At 36.0% G+C, this 19,015-nt stretch overlaps 4 protein-coding genes across 6 annotated transcripts; 1 reads left to right on the top strand and 3 right to left on the bottom strand.

Annotated features, from left to right (window-relative positions):
• Positions 1 to 4: 4 nt before the first annotated feature.
• On the bottom strand, positions 5 to 1,148 carry LOC120202776 (ADP-ribosylation factor-like). The gene is made up of 5 exons (XM_039203149.1): positions 1,136 to 1,148; positions 957 to 985; positions 790 to 849; positions 643 to 708; positions 5 to 286 (listed from the first exon to the last, which is right to left on the bottom strand). The coding sequence occupies exons 1-5, from the start codon at positions 1,146 to 1,148 to the stop codon at positions 95 to 97; spliced, it is 360 nt and encodes a 119-aa protein (XP_039059080.1). The 3' UTR covers positions 5 to 94.
• A 6,013-nt stretch (positions 1,149 to 7,161) lies between these two features.
• LOC120202930 lies at positions 7,162 to 8,079 on the bottom strand. Its single transcript, XM_039203279.1, has one exon. The coding sequence runs from the start codon at positions 8,039 to 8,041 to the stop codon at positions 7,277 to 7,279; it is 765 nt and encodes a 254-aa protein (XP_039059210.1). The 5' UTR covers positions 8,042 to 8,079; the 3' UTR covers positions 7,162 to 7,276.
• Positions 8,080 to 9,736: 1,657 nt separating this feature from the next.
• Positions 9,737 to 10,700, top strand: LOC120202821 (protein EXORDIUM-like 2). Its single transcript, XM_039203180.1, has one exon. It carries the CDS (start codon positions 9,756 to 9,758, stop codon positions 10,698 to 10,700), a length of 945 nt encoding a protein of 314 aa, XP_039059111.1. The 5' UTR covers positions 9,737 to 9,755.
• A 2,288-nt stretch (positions 10,701 to 12,988) lies between these two features.
• On the bottom strand, positions 12,989 to 17,606 carry LOC120202931 (WEB family protein At3g02930, chloroplastic-like). Of its 3 annotated transcripts, none has more exons than XM_039203282.1 (4): positions 17,438 to 17,599; positions 16,595 to 16,802; positions 14,663 to 16,267; positions 12,989 to 13,996 (listed from the first exon to the last, which is right to left on the bottom strand). In XM_039203282.1, the coding sequence occupies exons 1-4, from the start codon at positions 17,452 to 17,454 to the stop codon at positions 13,292 to 13,294; spliced, it is 2,535 nt and encodes an 844-aa protein (XP_039059213.1). In that variant the 5' UTR covers positions 17,455 to 17,599; the 3' UTR covers positions 12,989 to 13,291. The 3 variants fall into 3 exon arrangements, with proteins under 3 accessions (XP_039059213.1, XP_039059212.1, XP_039059211.1); XM_039203281.1 differs by having other exon boundaries at positions 13,857 to 14,358; positions 14,693 to 16,267; positions 17,438 to 17,606; XM_039203280.1 differs by having other exon boundaries at positions 13,857 to 14,331; positions 14,666 to 16,267; positions 17,438 to 17,606.
• Positions 17,607 to 19,015: the final 1,409 nt, after the last annotated feature.

Here is a 19,015-nt window from a genome sequence, read left to right on the forward strand (position 1 = left end):
ATAATGAAACGATGTCATTAAGAATTACTTTCTCGTTTTGAAGGCTTCGTTTTAGCGCAACATGGGAAAGAGAAACACTTCCGATCTGCATTCATTAGAACGATGATGGACCTGTTGATGAATATCCAGCAGCTCTCATCTCCTTGAGTGTTCCGGCTAACCAGTCCAGGCCTTCATAGAGGCCGTCTCCTCTAAGCGCACAAGTACCTTGTATGTGCCATTTTCGGTTCTTCAGATCAAAAAGTCCTAAACCTTCGCATACCTCCAGAGGGGTCATTGCTCCTTTCTGGAATAAAGAAAACATAAAATCAGATCAAACGGATACAACTAGCAAGCTCAGGAAATATTTACCGAACACAGTTGTAATCGTCTCAGCTATTTAGGCAAACTAAAAATGTGACGAGGGGAAAGAAAACTAGCCCTTTCCGTCTGCTCGGGAAAACAAGTTTGATGGAACGATGACTGCTAAAAGCATTACATATCAACGCTCGGGAAATATAGATGAGAACAATGAATAACATACGTCGAACTACTCAAAATCACATGCTTTGGTTCTAATAGTTCCTCTAGTAGATACCATATTCATTCTGCAATGTACACGGAGAGATAAACACTGGTACAGAACAACTGCAGAAAACATACCATGTCCTGTTTGTTGGCGAACACCAAGATGACGCTGTTGAGCATAAACGGGTCATTGATGATAGTCTGAAAGAATACAAATTAAAAAATTCAGACCATGTTAAGCCCAAATGTCTAACAAATTTGTGTACATGCTAAATTTACAACCTGAAATTCATGTTTAGCTTTCCCAATCCTCTCTCGATCCAAGGAGTCAACAACGTAGATCTGCACAGATATATTAGAGTGAGAGATGGATGTGCCTACCTTTTCATTCGATAATGAAGAACGGCACCGAACCATGAAAAAAACGAAAGGAGAGAACTAATTATCACCAATCCATCTGTATTATTGTTGTTACATCCTGTATAATAGAACTCAAAACCAAGAGCAAATATCCAAGTTTTTCACACTGGTGAATTGTTGTTGAGTGAGCCTTACCAAGAGTGGAAAACAACAAAGGCAAATTAAGCTACTTTAAGTTCTAGTTATGATTAACAACCGAATCATCTACTTGTGTCTTTCATTCATCTCATTCAAGAAAGAACAAGCTTTAGCAAATAATGAAGTGTGAAGACATTTAGATTATTTTCTTTTCCACCAAACAACATAATAAATGTAAAACACTCGCAGCTTACAACTCAAAGATCGAATTTTTGACTCGAAAGACGAACGATACTCATACATACAAAAACACGTTCAAAACGCCCAAAATTGACAAATAATCCATGCAACAAAAACCTTAATACAATCAAGTATTTCTACATCAGAGATTGACCCAAATCATTTAACAAGAATTTAATGAGAAGCAACGAGAAGATTCATGTTGAAAGTCATAGCAGCCCAAGTGGGGCGGCTAAATGGTCAAAAATGACTTAAATTTTATTATTTTTTATATGGTAAAATTACTAAAATTAGTCATTGTAATTTTGGGTATTTACAAATTAGTCCTTAAGACTTCAACTATAAATACCCTAGCTCATTTAGCTTCAAAACCATCCCGAAGCATTCTAGCTTTCTTCCAATACTAGAGAAATTTTAGAGAGTTTCTTGAGAGTTGTTTTCTCCTTTTTATCTAGAGAGAATTATCATTTTTCTCCTTGGTAGATCGAGAGAGGTTGTAATTCCTATTTTCTCATAGCGAAATTCTTCTACCGTTGCCCGTGGTTTTTACCCTAAATATTTTAGGGGTTTTCCACGTAAATTTTGTGTCTCTTTTATCTTCATATTTATTTTCTCAAATTATCAGTTGCGATTTTGCTCTATCCGATAGCAGTCTTCCGCAACAATTGGTATCAGAGCTAGATTAGAGTGTGTAATATCTACTTATTGTCTTTGTGGTTGCCACCAAAAGGTGGATCCTTCAACATAAGAAAGTAAGAAGGTATTACCCATTCTTTGAAGGTTCCAGAGAACTATTCATGATAGTGAAATAGTGGGAGCTATCCGTAATAGAAGTTATGACAACGAAATTTGATATTGAAAAATTCAATGGGAGAAATTTCTCACTGTGGAAATTGAAGATGAAGGCCATCCTGAGGAAAGACGGGTGTCTAGCGGCTATCAATGAAAGGCCGGTGGATTTCGCAGATGACAACAAATGGAACGAGATGGACGGAAATGCTATGGCAAACTTTCATCTAGCATTAGCAGATGAAGTATTGTCAAGCATCGAGGAGAAGAAGACAGCTAAGGAGATATGGGATCATCTCACCAAATTGTACGAGGCCACATCGTTGCACAATAAAATTTTCCTTAAAAGGAAATTGTACACTCTCCGTATGCCAGAATCTACTTCAGTGACAGAGCACTTAAATACACTGAACACCTTATTTTCTCATTTTACATCCTTAAGCTGTAAAATAGGAGAACAAGAACGTGCTGAACTCCTACTTCAAAGTCTACGGGATTCGTATGATCAACTCATCATCAACTTGACAAATAGTAATGTCACCAGTCTAGTCTTCGATGACGTTGCAGCTGCTGTTCTACAAGAAGAAAATCGGCGCAAGAACAAGGAAGACAGACAAGTAAATCTGCAACAAGCAGAAGCGTTGAAAACGACGAGAGGGAGATCAACAGAACTAGCCAAAGCAGCAGTCACAAACATGGTATATCGAAGTCCAGAAGCAAAAAGAATTTAAAGTGTTACCACTGTGGAAAGAAGGGTCACTTGAAGAAGGATTGTTGGAGTCTCAATAAAACTCCAATCCACAAGGCAATACCGCAAACACTTCAGATGATGGAGATGCTCTATGCTGTGAAGCATCAATCACTGTAGAAGGAAGAAAACGATTTGCAGATATATGACTCATTGATTCGGGAGCAACATATCACATGACCTCAAGAAGAGAATGGTTCCATCATTATGAACCTGTCTCAGGAGGATCTGTTATAGTTGCAATGATCATGCCTTAGAGATCGTTGGCGTGGGAACCATCAAATTGAAGATGTATGACGGAACAATTAAAGTTGTTCGAGATGTGCGGCACGTGAAAGGCCTGAAGAAAATTTATTATCCTACGGATTGTTGGATAATAATGCTAGCAAGATTGAAACACAGAAAGAATCATTAAGGTGTTCCGTGGAGCGCTTGTGGTGCTGAAAGGCAAAAAGATAGCAACAAACTTGTACATGCTAAAAGGAGAAACTTTGCTAGAAGCAGAAGCCTCTGTTGCCTCATGTAGTTCATATTCTGCAATGCTATGGCATCAGAAACTTGGACACATGTCAGAACAAGGAATGAAAGTCCTTGTGGAGCAAAAACTACTTCCAGGCTTAACAAAGGTATCACTTACTTTGTGTGAGCACTGCATAACAAGTAAGCAGCACCGGTTGAAATTCAACACATCAAATTCTAGAGGCAAAAGTGTTCTAGAATTGGTTCACTTTGACGTATGGCAAGCACCGGTCACATCCCTAGGCGGAGTAAAATACTTTGTCTCATTTATTGATGACTACTCCAGGAGATGTTGGGTGTACCCTATTAAGAAGAAGTCAGATGTGTTTGCAACTTTCAAAAACTTCAAAGCGCGGGTGGAACTTGATTTTGGAAATAAGATCAAGTGTTTCAGAACAGATAATGGAGGAGAATACACAAGCGAAGAATTTGATGACTTTTGCAAGAGAGAAGGCATCAAAAGACAGTTCACGGTGGCGAACACTCCTCAACAAAATGGAGTGGCAGAGCGGATGAACAGAACCTTGTTAGAAAGAACACGAGCAATGTTGAGGGATGCAGGCCTAGAAAAATCATTCTGGGCAGAAGCAGTCAATACCGCCTGTTATTTGGTGAATCGAGCTCCATCAACTACAATAGAGCTGAAGACACCAATGGAGATGTGGACTGGTAAACCAGCTGATTATTCAAACCTCCATGTATTTGGAATTATTGTGTACGTGATGTACAACTCCCAAGAAATTTCGAAGTTGGATCCAAAATCCAGGAAATGCAAATTCTTGGGGTATGCTGATGGAGTAAAGGGGTATCACTTGTGGGATCCCACTACCCGCAAAGTGATCATTAGTAGGGATGTTATCTTTGTAGAAGATAAGCTACAAAGAAAAGAAGACGATGCTAGCGTTGAAAAGTCAGAGACTACTCATATACATGTGGAAAAGGAGTTTAAACAAGGAGATTCTTCTGAAGCAGAACCAGCTCATGATGAACAAGAACTAGAGAGTTCTAAAGCTCCAATAACTCGTCAATCAGATCGTGTGAGAAGACGTCCCAATTGGCACTCAGATTATGTTATAGAAGGTAATATTGCATATTGCCTTTTAACAGAGGACGGTGAGCCATCAACCTACCAGGAGGCAATAAACAGCTCAGATGCTTCACTATGGATGATGGCGATGCAAGAAGAAATTGAAGCCCTTTATAAAAATAATACATGGGACCTTGTGCCACTACCACAAGGAATGAAGCCAATTGGTAACAAATGAGTCTTCAAAATCAAGAGAAATGGTGACGATCAAGTGGAGAGGTATCGTGCAAGACTGGTGGTCAAAGGATATGCTCAGAAAGAAGGTATTGATTTCAATGAAATATTTTCTCTTGTGGTTCGACTAACAATAGTTCGAGTAGTTTTGGCAATGTGTGCTACATTGAACTTACATCTAGAGCAGCTAGATGTTAAAACAGCTTTTCTTCATGGAAATCTTGAAGAAGAGATTTATATGCTCAAGCCTGAAGGTTTTGAAGAAGAAGAAAAGAACTTGGTTTGCAGGTTAAACAAATCTCTGTACGGTCTAAAGCAGGCGCCGAGGTGTTGGTATAAGAGATTTGATTCCTTCATAATGTGCCTTGGATACAACAGACTTAATGCAGACCCTTGCGCTTATTTCAAGAGGTCTGGTGATAACGATTTTGTTATATTGTTGTTGTATGTGGATGACATGTTGGTTGCAGGACCCAACAAAGATCATATTGAAGAATTAAAGGCACAACTGGCTAGGGAATTTGAAATGAAGGACTTGGGATAAGCAAACAAGATTCTAGGGATGCAAATTCACCGAGACAGAAGTAATAGGAAGATTTGGCTTTCACAAAAGAATTACTTGAAGAAGATCTTGTCACGATTCAGCATGCAAGACTGTAAGCCAATATCTACCCCTCTTCCTATTAACTTCAAATTATCCTCCAGTATGAGTCCTAGCAGTGAAGAAGAGAGGATGGAGATGTCTCGAGTGTCGTATGCATCGGTGGTGGGAAGTTTAATGTTCGCTATGATATGCACTAGACCAGACATTGCACAAGCAGTGGGAGTGGTTAGTCGGTACATGGCAAATCCAGGCAAAGAGAATTGGAATACAGTAAAGAGGATCCTGAGATACATCAAAGGGACCTCAAATGTTGCATTATGTTACGGAGGATCAAACTTACTAATCAATGGATATGTAGATTCTGACTATGCAGGGGATTTGGATAAAAGCAAATCTACTACATGATATGTGTTCAAAGTTGCTGGTGGAGCTGTAAGCTGGGTTTCAAAATTGCAGTCAATTGTTGCTACATCCACAACAGAAACAGAATATGTAGCAGCTACACAAGCCAGTAAAGAAGCAATTTGGTTGAAGATGCTATTGGAGGAGCTTGGGCACAATCAAGAGTATGTCTATCTGTTTTGTGACAGTCAAAGCGCCTTGCATCTAGCAAGGAATCCAGCATTTCATTCAAGAACAAAGCACATACGAGTTCAGTACCATTTCATTCGTGAAAAGGTGGAAGAAGGAACGATAGATATGCAGAAGATCCATACCAAAGACAACATAGCAGATTTCATGACGAAGGCAATCAGCGCTGATAAATTTACTTGGTGTCGATCCTCTTGTGGCCTGTCAGAGACGTAAGCAACATGATGGTACAAGGTAGAAAGAATGGTGTGAAGATATGATTGTTCCAATCAAATCTTCAAGTGGGAGATTGTTGAAAGTCATAGCAGCCCAAGTGGGGCGGCTAAATGGTCAAAAATGACTTAAATTTTATTATTTTTTATATGGTAAAATTACTAAAATTAGTCATTGTAATTTTGGGTATTTACAAATTAGTCCTTAAGACTTCAACTATAAATACCCTAGCTCATTTAGCTTCAAAACCATCCCAAAACATTCTAGCTTTCTTCCAATACTAGAGAAATTTTAGAGAGTTTCTTGAGAGTTGTTTTCTCCTTTTTATCTAGAGAGAATTATCATTGTTTTCTCTTTGGTAGATCGAGAGAGGTTGTAATTCCTATTTTCTCATAGTGAAATTCTTCTACCGTTGCCCGTGGTTTTTACCCTAAATATTTTAGGGGTTTTCCACGTAAATTTTGTGTCTCTTTTATCTTCATTTTTATTTTCTCAAATTATCAGTTGCGATTTTACTCTATCCGATAGCCGTCTTCCGCAACAATTCAGCTAAATGCCAGATATCTAAATTTCACTAAACCAAAATAGAGAAACTTTTACCAAGTTTCTAGCTTGAATATAAGATCTTTAGCATAAAAGACCTATAATATCTGCTAAAACAATCCTATCATGAAGAAAATTATAAATTCTCAACAAATAAAAGAAAAAGGAGAGATTGAAAGAATACCCTCATCTCTGAGTTACCAAAGAAGGTGTCGAAAAGCTTAACCCATCCTTCTAAATTATCGATGAAAACGACTTCTGATTCAGATTTTCCCCCCTTTTTCGTTACCGGGTGTCTTTTTTTCTCTCTCTCTAAAAGAAACCTATGAATTCTAGGTTATGAGAGAGAAAATTCAAGCAGAAAAAAAACTTTTTAAGAAAAAGGGAATGGCTTTCAGGAAGGAGAAGGTGGCGTTTGATGGCTGAACATTTACGGATGATTTTGTTTTTTCTTCCCTTTTCTTTCCATTTTCCAAGCTGTTTCGTGGTAGGAGGAGAACCCATGTGGGAGGAAATGGGAATATCCATTTTTTATTATTTTTTGTGTGAATTATTTATAGTAATTTTTGACAATTGATCACAATAAATTTAAACCAAGTTCATGCATGGTGATGATATACATATGCATGATCAAAATTATTATAAAAGTTACAAGATAAATTGAAATAAAGCTTACTATTATATTGCTCAGATACATATTCATGAATAATTTTCAAACATTTAAGCTTAAAGCTATGGCTATCAAGTTCGTCAAATACTCATTTCAAATCGAAACACCAATCACTAGGGGTACCAAAATAGTAGTAATTATCACTTTAAACACTTTCTCATCCCATGAAAATTGTGAAAACCCGGGGCTGCTGCCAGCCGGTTGTGGTGCAGGCACCATGAAATCATCAACAAGGGGATTAAGAATCGGGACCGCCGGTGGTGGTAACGGCGGCAGTGAATCCACCGGAGAGGAAAGCGGTGCTACAAAACCTCCGTTGTTGGAGCACGTATGTAAAGTTACATTACTCACCGCACTCAACACCCCATCGATGCCGTGACATCGGATGGAACCCGTGGTGCATATATTCGGGCTGATGATTCTAACGTTGTTGAGAACAAAACTTCTACGCATACCACCATTTGCGACGTTCATCGCATACTCGGGCAAATTACTGGGGAGAATCGAACCGGTCGGGATATACAAAAGGTGCTCGAAGATCAACTGAGAAGGGATCGAATGACGTTGCAAGAAGGTGTGGACTTCGTTCTCGGGGATCACCGTTTTCGACAACATCCGATCGTTCGGCATCAAGAAAGTGACATTGGCGAGGAACTTCGAGTCCGACGGCGACATCCTGAGAAGCATTACGAAGGTGAAGTAGTTGGCTTTCTGCATCTCTTCCATCGCGACACGGAGGTCTCGGTTATCATCGGGAGAAAGGGTCGTAGTTGTCGAAGATGATGATTTCAGGAGTGATATTAGGAGAGCAAGAATGGTGATTATTATGGGAGTTGTTGCCATTGGCTTGGTGGTCATTTTTGGGTGATGGGATGAGCAAATTTTTCATGGGGATCTTTAGGATGTCTTATAAAGGGAGTTTAGTTTATAGGTATAATTGTTGGGGACATGCTTATGAGATGCTTCAACAAACTTACCTCACACTTCCATCGTGTAATTTAGTATTTTTGAAGATTTAAAATAATAGAAATCTTATTTTTAATATATATATATATATATATATATATAATGAAATCCCAGGGAGAATGTAAAGGGTGAGGGTTTCAACAAATTTTTTCAATCTGATAACTGAAATTTGGTAGACCCAAATAAATGTTCATATATAATATTTTTTTATAATTATTATTATTATTATTCAATTTATTAACTGATTAATCTAGATTAAGTGTTGTAAAAATTAGTTATGGATCCATTTACGACGTCAGTATTCGAGTCTCTAATCTTGTTTAAGGTATGCAACAACATTTTGTGGCAGTGAACCGCACAATAGCTCACCAAATTGCTTCTAGAGGTGTAAATGAATAAAGCTTCAAAGAATGAAGTTATGTTCGCTTGTTTAATTTTGAAGGTGTTCGTGTTTAGTTAGTATATGTTTAAATTTTCAATATTGTAGTCGTATTAGTTCATTTAAAGTTGACTAACATGTTGGTTTAATGTTCGATAACTAGCACTCTTTTTTAACTATTTTATTTATTTAGTCAAAAAATGGTGAATTTACATTATTAGTCCTTAATTTCTTTAGGCTTCACAGTTTGAACTCTAAAGTTCATCTTAGGTTCAATTTAGTCACCATTTTCACCAATTTTTAAAATATAAAAAAATATAAGGAAAATGAGAATTGAATAAATGAGTTTATAAATGAGTCTATAAACAAACTTATAAATGACCCAACAAACGAGCTTATAAATGTGTCGATAAACGAGCCAATAAATGAGTTTGCTCATTAATATAAACGAACTGAATACACTTTTATCCGTGTTTGTTCGTTTATTAGATGAAACATAAAAAATTTATCCATACTCGTTTATTTATCTTAATAAACAAATATTAAGCAAACAATTTACGAATAGTTCGTCGAACACTCTGTTCATTTACACCCAACTGGCTTCCCACGAACCAACAGGGACAAACGATCATTAACTGCATTCCCTTCTCAAACTACATGGGCAATTGAACCTCTCAATCACATTGTAGAAAAGTTTTAATCATGAATTCATTGAATGACCTCAATGGTAAAAACATAGTGCTATTTTTCTTAGAGAACCCGAGTTTTAGTAGTTACTTCTGTAGGGTGTTTGTTGTCAATGACAGGAAATTCGAATATCCATTATCCTTGTCAAATAGGAAATCCCCACCTATCACAGGTGTGTTATCACTCTTGCTTACAGCTTCATCCGAATTAGTTTTGATCCGTCTTAACAATAACTTTCTCTATGAATCATAATTTTCATCCGAATATCATAATTCTATGAATCTCTTCTTTATTAAGGAATTCTCGATATTTAAGGATATCACTTCTTTATTAAAGAATTTCTCCCTCCATTTGATATTATAGAATTTTATTTGACTAATTTTAACAAATTTTAAAATTTTGTTATTTACCTAAAAAAATCTCAACCATCAACCAAGAATTCAACTACTTGAATTGAATCATATCGGGGTCTTTAAATCCAGCCTTTATTGAAGAACACATTCCAAATCTTGAACCCTAAACATTTTTCACCAAGCAAACATGTCTTCGTTCTCGGTTGGAGTGACCTTCCTTATCCTCCTCTCCTTGGTTCCTTCCCTCGGCTATGGCCGAAACGACCCAACGAAAATGCACCCGAAAATCACCTATCATGGCGGCCCTATCCTCAACGGGACCCTAAACTTTGCCCTCATTTGGTATGGCAAGTGCAATGTCCTCAAGAGAACCACCATCGTCAACTTCCTGACATCCTTGAACAAAGAAGGTGACAGCGATCTCCAGCCTAAGGTCACGCGGTGGTGGCAGACGATCGAGAGCTACCAATCTATGGTGCCGGGAGGAGGAGAAGCCAAAGCACATAACCCGAACCCGAAAATAATTGTGAATGTGGCGAAACAAGTCGATGACACTTCGTATAAGTATGGGAGGAATTTGACCATTGCGGATTTTATTCCGAAAATTGTACATGAACACATACATGATCAACCTGACCTCATCCCCATCATAATTACTGCGAAGGATGTAGATATGGAAGGACTTTGCTCTGGAAAATGTGCCGATCACGGACTTATAGATAACAATAAACCATACATCATACTCGGGAATCCGGCAATCGAGTGCCCCGGAAAATGTGAATGGCCTTTCAATGATGTCGTCAATGGTCCGAAGTCGATTCTCTTTCTCCGACCGCTGAGCCAGAACAAGGCAGCCGATGCGATGGTGATTGCCTTGGCGACAACTTTGGCCGATATGGTCACTAACCCTCTAAACACAGGCTTCTACGGCGGATCCGAAACAGCTCCGCTCGGTGCCGGCTCGGTTTGCAAGGCGATCTTCGGTAGCGGCGCTTTCCCCGGGAACCCTGGCAAGGTCCATATTGACCCTAGCACCAGTGGAAGCTTCAATGCTCATGGGTACCAGGGCGATAGGTTTCTTCTTCCTGCTGTATGGAACCCTGAAACTTATTCATGTTGGACTCTCATGTAATAAGTTTTCACGGAAAATTTAATTCGCATATTTTAAATATGTTTTATATCATATAAAAATGGCATGTAATGCTCAAATATATTGTTAGATTGATGAAAGAATATGAATAAAATAATATTAATAATTTGAAGATTTGAATTAAAATGATTTAAAATTTAAACATAATTAGAAAATATATGATATAATTATTATACAATGTATCATTCTTTTTAATTAATTATTAACAAGTAAAGAATGGATTGAATCTTAATTGGGAGGGCTTTACTTAAGTGCTCTTGGCTCGATAAAGAATAATTCAAAATCTAAAATTACTTTGATTTTATGTTTTAAAAAATAGGGTAAAATACACAAATGGTCTCCTGGCTATGGGATACTACTTTGTTGAGTCCTCTGACTAAGATACAAAATGGTCCCTCGACTATTAAAAGTTATAAAATGATCACTCAACTATTCATTATATTCAAAACTCGCCATTTTCCTTTAAAAAATTGACTGCAGTCTGATCTTGACGCTAACCTGCTGATTGAGATATGATAAAATCTGATCTCATAATATCAAACAACTATCATATCTCAATCAGCATGTTAACGTCCAACTCGGACGACCGTTACCTTTTTAACAAAAAAAAAAGACAAGTTTGAAACATAATGAATATATTTATAAAAAATATTAATTTATTTAATAAAATAAAGATCTAATTAAAAAATAGAGAGGAGTATTATTATAATTATCATTAAATATATAAGTTATAATTATAGCATTTTTAAATCAGTTCGGATCAAATATTTTTACCCTAAACATGAATCCAACCCAATCCAAACCATAATTTTTTAAAAAAAAAAATCCTATCTAATAGAATCAGATCAGGTCAACATCTGTCGGATTCGATTCTTATGCCCATCCCTAATAGAGCTCCACCATTTATCAATTTTGTGTATTTTTCCTTTTTGTTTAATTTTATGAATATTAATTTTAGTTATATTTTAGTTGATATAACATGTTGACATGTTAATTGCAAATAAAATATCGTACTCACATACTGTTAATGTGATTGACTAAAATGTAAATGATTTTGAAATTTAGTGACTATAATGCAATTTTTAAAAGTTTAATAGCTAAAATAAAAGTATTTTAAAAGTGCAATACCGTTATTGTAAATTACCTTTTTTTAGAAAAAATACTATTAATATTTTAAAATGTTAAAAAGTAAAAAACAAGTGTCGACAACTACCGAAATTATAAGAAGAAGAAGAAATGATAAATTTCTTATGTTATCATGATTTAATTTATTATGTAAAAGATAATTATTTCGAATATTATTGGTAAAATATTTTAATTTTATAAGCAGAGTTAAATAATTGTTATGTCTTTTATTTTTTTATTTTAAATAAGAATATGTCACGTATTCTTAACCTATTTATATAATTAAAAACTATACTATTAATATATTATATAATTATCCATATATATAATGTGTAGTTTGATGATCCGAAAATACCTTGCACAATAAATTACCATAACCTCATTCAAATGATACGATTTAATACTAATGGTTGGTTTAAGTGGTGAGTAACTTGCTATCGCTTAAGTAGGTTTCAAGTTTGAGTCCTTGTGTATGCAAGGCCGGGGCTAAGACGTTGGAAGCCATGTGTAAATTCTTAAAAAGAGACCCTTACTATTCCGGGGACCTTGCAAATTTCCTTGGTAAAAATTGCAAAGCTTGAATGCAGTATATATAGGGAGATTGATGATATTACTAACTCAAATCCTAACGGTGTGGGATAGGAAGATCATGAAGATGAGCTCATTTCTCGTAAAGTGAAGTTAGACAAAAAAAAATGAGATTTTTATTGTAATAAATCTAATTTTTTTGGGACCCTTGCTATTCCGGGCCCCTGTTCGGTCGCTCATGTTGGGCTCCCTCTAGCCCCGCCTCTGTGTGTATGCAAAAAATCCCAAATCCGTTGGGAGACTCTCACCCACTACAGTGTGTTACCTGAATTGATCCGAACTAGTCAAGAAAAAATCTTAGAAACTGGAAGGACAACAAAAAAAAAAATGCGATTACAACACCCTCTTTAACTACTTGATTGATTCATAATACCATAATACTAAATTACTTTAAGTTGGATACTTTAAGACTATTTTAATCAAAGAATACTAAATACAATAAAACAATAATACATTGCAAATCCCATAAATCACATAAGTATTTAGCAACAATTTCATTGTGTGTGTATATATACGCAACATAAACATATGCAGACATAAAACAGCAATTGGTGCAAGGCAAAACATTTACTTTCCTTGCATAACATAAAGAAAACACATTGAAATACAGCTTCAGTCGCATGTTTTTCATGAATTCCAGATAAGAAGAACAAGAAAATAAGAACTATCTCCATCACACACAGGATAGTAAAAAATATGGAGAATCCAATTTAAAATCTTCTAAGAGTGGAAATGATGTTAAGAGACTAACCCTATTAGATAATGTTAAGGAAAACAAATGAACACATTAAGCTGCAAGATATTATCCTACATAATTGCCTGATGGTAGAGATAAGTCAAGCCATGGCTGATTTCATTGTTTACTTCTGGTTGCTACTCCCCTTCTTCTTCAGTAGGTTCCCGAATTTACGGAGTAAAGGCTTCTTCTTTTTATGTTGTTGCTGCTTTGATGGTGAGTTTCCGCCATCATCGGCGATTTCTGTTGAACCATTTATCTGATCAAAGCACTCACTAGCATCCACCTTTGAATCAACTTCCTCCTCAAAGGATTCTTCTTGCTCAGGTTCCCCTTCTGGTGAAAATTCCTTCTTTTCGATTCTGCAGCTTTCCCACATCTTAAATTCAACATCAACTGACTCTACAGAATCCTCCTTTTCTTTTGCCTCGTGCACCACATTTCCGTTCATGTTCACCACTTTGGCACTATCTACTTGAAGAACCTCATCTTTCGAGTCATCATACACATGATGAGAGTTTTCATTTTTGGACTCCTCAGGATGTTCTGATGACTTGGGCTTTTCTTTACTTCCATGCCCGTTCTCTTCTGAGAACTCAACCACCTTAGGCAGCAAATCATAGTCCTTGTCACTGTCAGTTAGCTCACCGTTTTCCTCGCTTGGCTTTTTGATTATAGCTTCCTCTAACAGCTTAGACAACTCCTCAACTTTCTTAAGAGAAGCAACTTCCCTAGCCCGGAGTTCATTGTTTTCTTGAATGACACTCTGCAACTCAGTTTCTTTATCCAACAAACTCTCCTTTAATTTCATGCTCTCAGTCTTGACTTCCTCTAGAGATTCTTGCAGATAATCACCTTAGATTCAACTTCCTTTAGGCCATCCTTCAACCGAGTTTCTTCCTCCTTGAACTCAGAAGCCTCTTGAATGACACTCTGCAACTCAGTTTCTTTAGCCAACAAACTCTCCTCTAGTTTCATGCTCTCAGCCTTGACTTTCTCTAGAGCTTCTTGCAGATAAATCACCTTAGATTCAACTTCCTTTAGGCTATCCTTCAACCGAGTTTCTTCCTCCTTGGACTCAGAAGCCTCCTGAATGACACTCTGCAACTCAGTTTCTTTATCCAACAAACTCCCCTTTAATTTCATGCTCTCAGTCTTGACTTCCTCTAGTGCTTCTTGCAGATAAATCACTTTAGATTCAACTTCCTTTAGGCTATCCTTCAACCGTTTCTTCCCCCTTCGATTCAGAAGCCTCCTGAATGACACTCTGCAACTCAGTTTCTTTATTCAACAAACTCTCCTTTAATTTCATGCTCTCGGTCTCGACTTCCTCTAGAGCTTCTTGCCGATAAATCACCTTAGATTCAACTTCCTTTAAGCTATCCTTCAACCGAGTTTCTTCCTCCTTGGACTCATAAGCCTCTTGAATGACACTCTGCAACTCGTTTTCTTTATCCAACAAACTATCCTTTAATTTCATGCTTTCAGTCTTGACTTCCTCTAGAGCTTCTTGCAGATAAATCACCTTAGATTCAACTTCCTTTAGGCTATCCTTCAACCGAGCTTCTTCCTCCTTGGACTCAGAAGCCTCTTCCTCAGATTGTTTTAGCAAATCTACCAACCTACTAATTTCTTTTTGTAGAGAAGAGTTTTCTTCATCCGACTTTTTTACACAATCTACTAAATGCAGTTCTTTTTGTTCCCACTCGGTTATGGAATTCTGGTATTCGTTCTTGGATTGTTCAATGGTATTTGTAAGAAGATCAATCTCGTTTTTTGCATCATCGAGCATGGTTTTGTACTTCTCATCTGTTGCTTTCAGGAACAACCTTAGCTCCTCTAACTGGGTCTCGTACTTTTCATTGTCAGTTTTGCAGGATAAGAGCTTCTCCTTAGCCTCCCTAGCTTCTGCAGAGACTTCATGTAAGGCTGAAGCTAAGCTTTCCATTGCTTTCTTGCTCTTCTCTTCCTCATCCTTAGAATTTTCCAACTCATTAATGAGTTTGTTCTTCTCTTCTAAAAGAGTTTGAACACGGGAAACTGCGAGGTTCTCATTATCTAAAGCCCGGTTCTTTTCTTCTTTCACTGTTTCTAATTCGGATTTTAGAGACTCAACCAACTTCCCCGCTTCTGCATTTTCTTCCTTAGACGTATTAATCTGGTGTTCTGATTCCTCAAGATCCCTTCTTTGTGTACCGATCGTCATTTCCAATGATCTCACTTTCTCTTTAAGAGAAGCAATTTCAGATTCTGCATCTTGCAATGAATCATTGCTGCTTTCTAATTGCTTCATGACTGAGTTTAGAGATTCTGATGTAGATCTTTCTAAATTCTTTGCTTCCTCAATCTGCATTTCTAATTTTTCAACCCTATTTCCCCATTCATCTACTACATTGCGTGTATACGATTCAGCCATTTTCGCAGCTTCTAGATCAACATTAAGTTGTTCGACAAATGCCTCGTTTTCCACCAACTTCTCCTCATATGCCTTTGCTTTCTCAACTTCTTGTTTCAACGATTCTATCTCTTCCCTGTGCTTCAACACCATTTCATTGTTTTCATTAATTTCTCTTTCGCGCTTCAACTCAAGCAACGACTTCAACCGAACCAATTCCGCCGAGAGAATCTCCACCTTCTCGGCATGAATTTCAGCAATCTTGGTTGCATCATCAGCATGATTTAATGCTTGGTTTTTCGTATCACAAGTCATGGCTAGTTCCTGCTTCACCCGTTGAAGCTCCTGAGTTGTTGAGATGAGAGCAGCCATGTCCAGAGCATGCTGGTTCCTAACGGATTCGATTTCTATCTGCCATTCTTCATCTTTTTTCTGAGCAGCATCCATCTCCACCTGTTCCAACTCTAAAGCTCGGAACTTTTCAATCTCAGAGTTCTCTTCAGCAAGCTTTTGTGCAGCCAAAGCCTCTCTAAGCTTTTCATTTGCTTCTTCAGCTGCTTTCCGTGCTTCTTTCAGTTCATCAATAGCTTGCGCCTTCTCTTTCTCAATCAATGATATTTTCTCATTTGCTTTCTTTAAATCCTCCTGAACCGAGTTCAACTGAGCTTGCAACTCTAATCCCTTACCCACACGTGTTTGCGGTTTCTGAAAATCAAAACCATCCGATAATGCAAATGAAAATCCATTAGCTTCATAATTAAAACAGAAACAGTAGATTATTTGTTTCCCTTTCCTAAAACCTGTTTTTTCCTCATCAAACATCAAAATATACACAATGCTTCATGACAGATAACACATTTTCTTTTCAAAATATTACTTGAACTAAAACTCATTATCTGGAAACATCAAGAAAAATCAACACAGCTTCAGAATCCTCATAACCGAATCTCATATCAACAAATCCAAAGGAACTTAACACGTAAGATGAGATCATATACCATAATATTTAACAACATTGACTTAATAACTTACTTCAGGCGGCGTGGCAACTTTTGGTGATCTACGAACAGCTGTAATCGTCGAGTTAAGAGATAGTCTTTGTGGTCGATCGCCTGACTGGCGAGCACTTTGCAATGGGGAGGGTGAACCGGGTTCCGGTTTAGCCAGTCCCCTGCTTACTTTACTTGCCACTCTAGGTGTAGCTGGTGAAACCTTGGTAGGAGTATCAGATGAACTTGATCTGTACATATAATGTTCAAAGGCTCATACTTTGTGCATAAGGTCAAAGTCTCATTACTTTAAACACACAATAGCAAAGAAATATAAACAAAATTCACGAGCAAATCAAATTAAAGATGGATTTTATCTAAAAAATAGCAACTTTTTTCTAGATAATTTGGCAAGACAAAATTATTATATCGAATTTAATACTTGAAATTTGAGTAAAACCCATTTGAAAAAGAGAATCAAAGAACAAGATCGACTAAAATCTTACGAATTTGAGTGAAAAAGATCTTTAAATATCAAATTACAAGAATCACATGAACAAAAAAACACCTAAAATTTTGAATTCTTAAAATTCGAGTAAAACCCATTTCAAAAACAGAATCAAAGAACAAAATTAACTAACAATTTATGAATTTGAGTGGGAAAAAAAGTCCTTAGCATGAGCCTAAAAGCATCAAGGAGCAGATCAAACAAAATCCCAGAATTTACTACAGATAAAAGCATCACATGAACTAAAAAAATAAGCAGTCCAAAGAAAGTTAAGGAAACCCAAGTCAGATCTAAGTCCAAAATAAAAGGAATTAAGGAACAAAGCATGAAGTCCATAAAGAGAAAAGAAAACCCAGAAAGGTATTGAGCTGAACGTACTTGGATTTAGCAGACATGGTGAGAATGAGAGGAAGAGATCGCTGAAGAAGTTGCTTTTTCTTTAACAAGCAAAAGAGAAAGTGAACTTAGAGAAAAACTACCTACGAATGATTTACATTTTATATATAACGTTCAAATATAACTGATGAATCAATTTTTTTAAGCTATCAAAATCAGAGAGATAATCGCTATTTTTCTTTTTCCTTTTTTTTTCCTACAATTTTTTTTTTGAGAATATTTTCCTACAATCTAACATATTATCTAAATGGCTATTTTTATTGGGTAAACTATGGATGCTGTCCGTTTAGTTTTTTCTATATCTTATTTGTACACTAACTTTGAAAATGTTATGTCCTGGTCACGTTTGCTTTTGATCTACCGTATTTTTATGGATCAGCCCGTTAACTATTCTTAGTTTGATGATTTGATATATTATTAAAATTTTTAAATTTAAATTTGATCTTTAAACTTCAAAAATAATATTAATTTGTCTTTAAATTTTTGATAAAATAATAATTTATTCATTAAAATTTTAGATAAAATATTAATTTTACCCTTAAATTACTCTTCTTTTAAAATAATTAATTTATTGAAATTGTAAATTGATAAAAAGATTAAAGGATATTTAAATCTTATATTTCAATTCAACTAAAAGTAGATTTAATATTCTACATAAAAATATAATAAAAATTATTCTACGTAGAAATACTTACTTTTTCAAACAAATATATAGACTAAAATGTCGTTTTTTAATATATTAAAATGGGGTAAGTACAATGTAGTATTTGTTTAAAGATTATTCTTAACCATTTGATATTAGACGTAGGGATGGGCATGGGACCTGAACCCGATGGGTTCCTACCCGACCCGACCTTATCGAGTCGGGTTTTTTTAAAAAATTGGGTTAGGGTCTGTTCGGATTCGGGTATAGTGAAAAATATTCGACCCGACCCGAACCGATTTTTTTTTTTTATAATTTTACCTTATATATTTAGAAATAATTACAATAATACCTTCTATATATTATTTTATTCAATTAAATCATTGTTTTTATTAAATAAAAATAATATTTTGTATTATTTCGGGCAGGGTCAGATTCGAATTTTCTCTCAAAAAAGTAGGTCATGATCGGGTCGGGTGGAGAGTATATATTTTTCAGGTCAGATGAATAATATAAAATTTTTGGGTCGGGTCAGATTGGTCAAAACTCGATCCAAACCCGACCCATACCCATCCCTAATTAAATGCATGTATTCCTAGCATTGTTGATATTTAAATCCAGAATCTCAAGAAATAACAATTTCTTTATCACCGATGCCACTGAAATTCATACCACTAAAATGTCTTTTAATAATACAACAACTAAAATAAATTTTTAGAGTACTACAACTGCTACGAGTGGACTTTAACCTAATAATAGTAGTAGTAATTAAAGGTGTGAACTACTATTACTAATAATAATAAAAAATTAAAAGATAACCATCTACATAATTATATAATTTTTCAACTTTTGGAAATTTGAAAATTGGAATTAAAATTTCCAGTCATATCAATTTAGCAGAATTTACAACTTACTAT

This window comes from Hibiscus syriacus, unplaced genomic scaffold (genome assembly GCF_006381635.1).
Source record: "Hibiscus syriacus cultivar Baekdansim isolate YM2019G1 unplaced genomic scaffold, ASM638163v2 tig00009009_pilon, whole genome shotgun sequence".
Lineage (NCBI taxonomy): Eukaryota > Viridiplantae > Streptophyta > Magnoliopsida > Malvales > Malvaceae > Hibiscus > Hibiscus syriacus.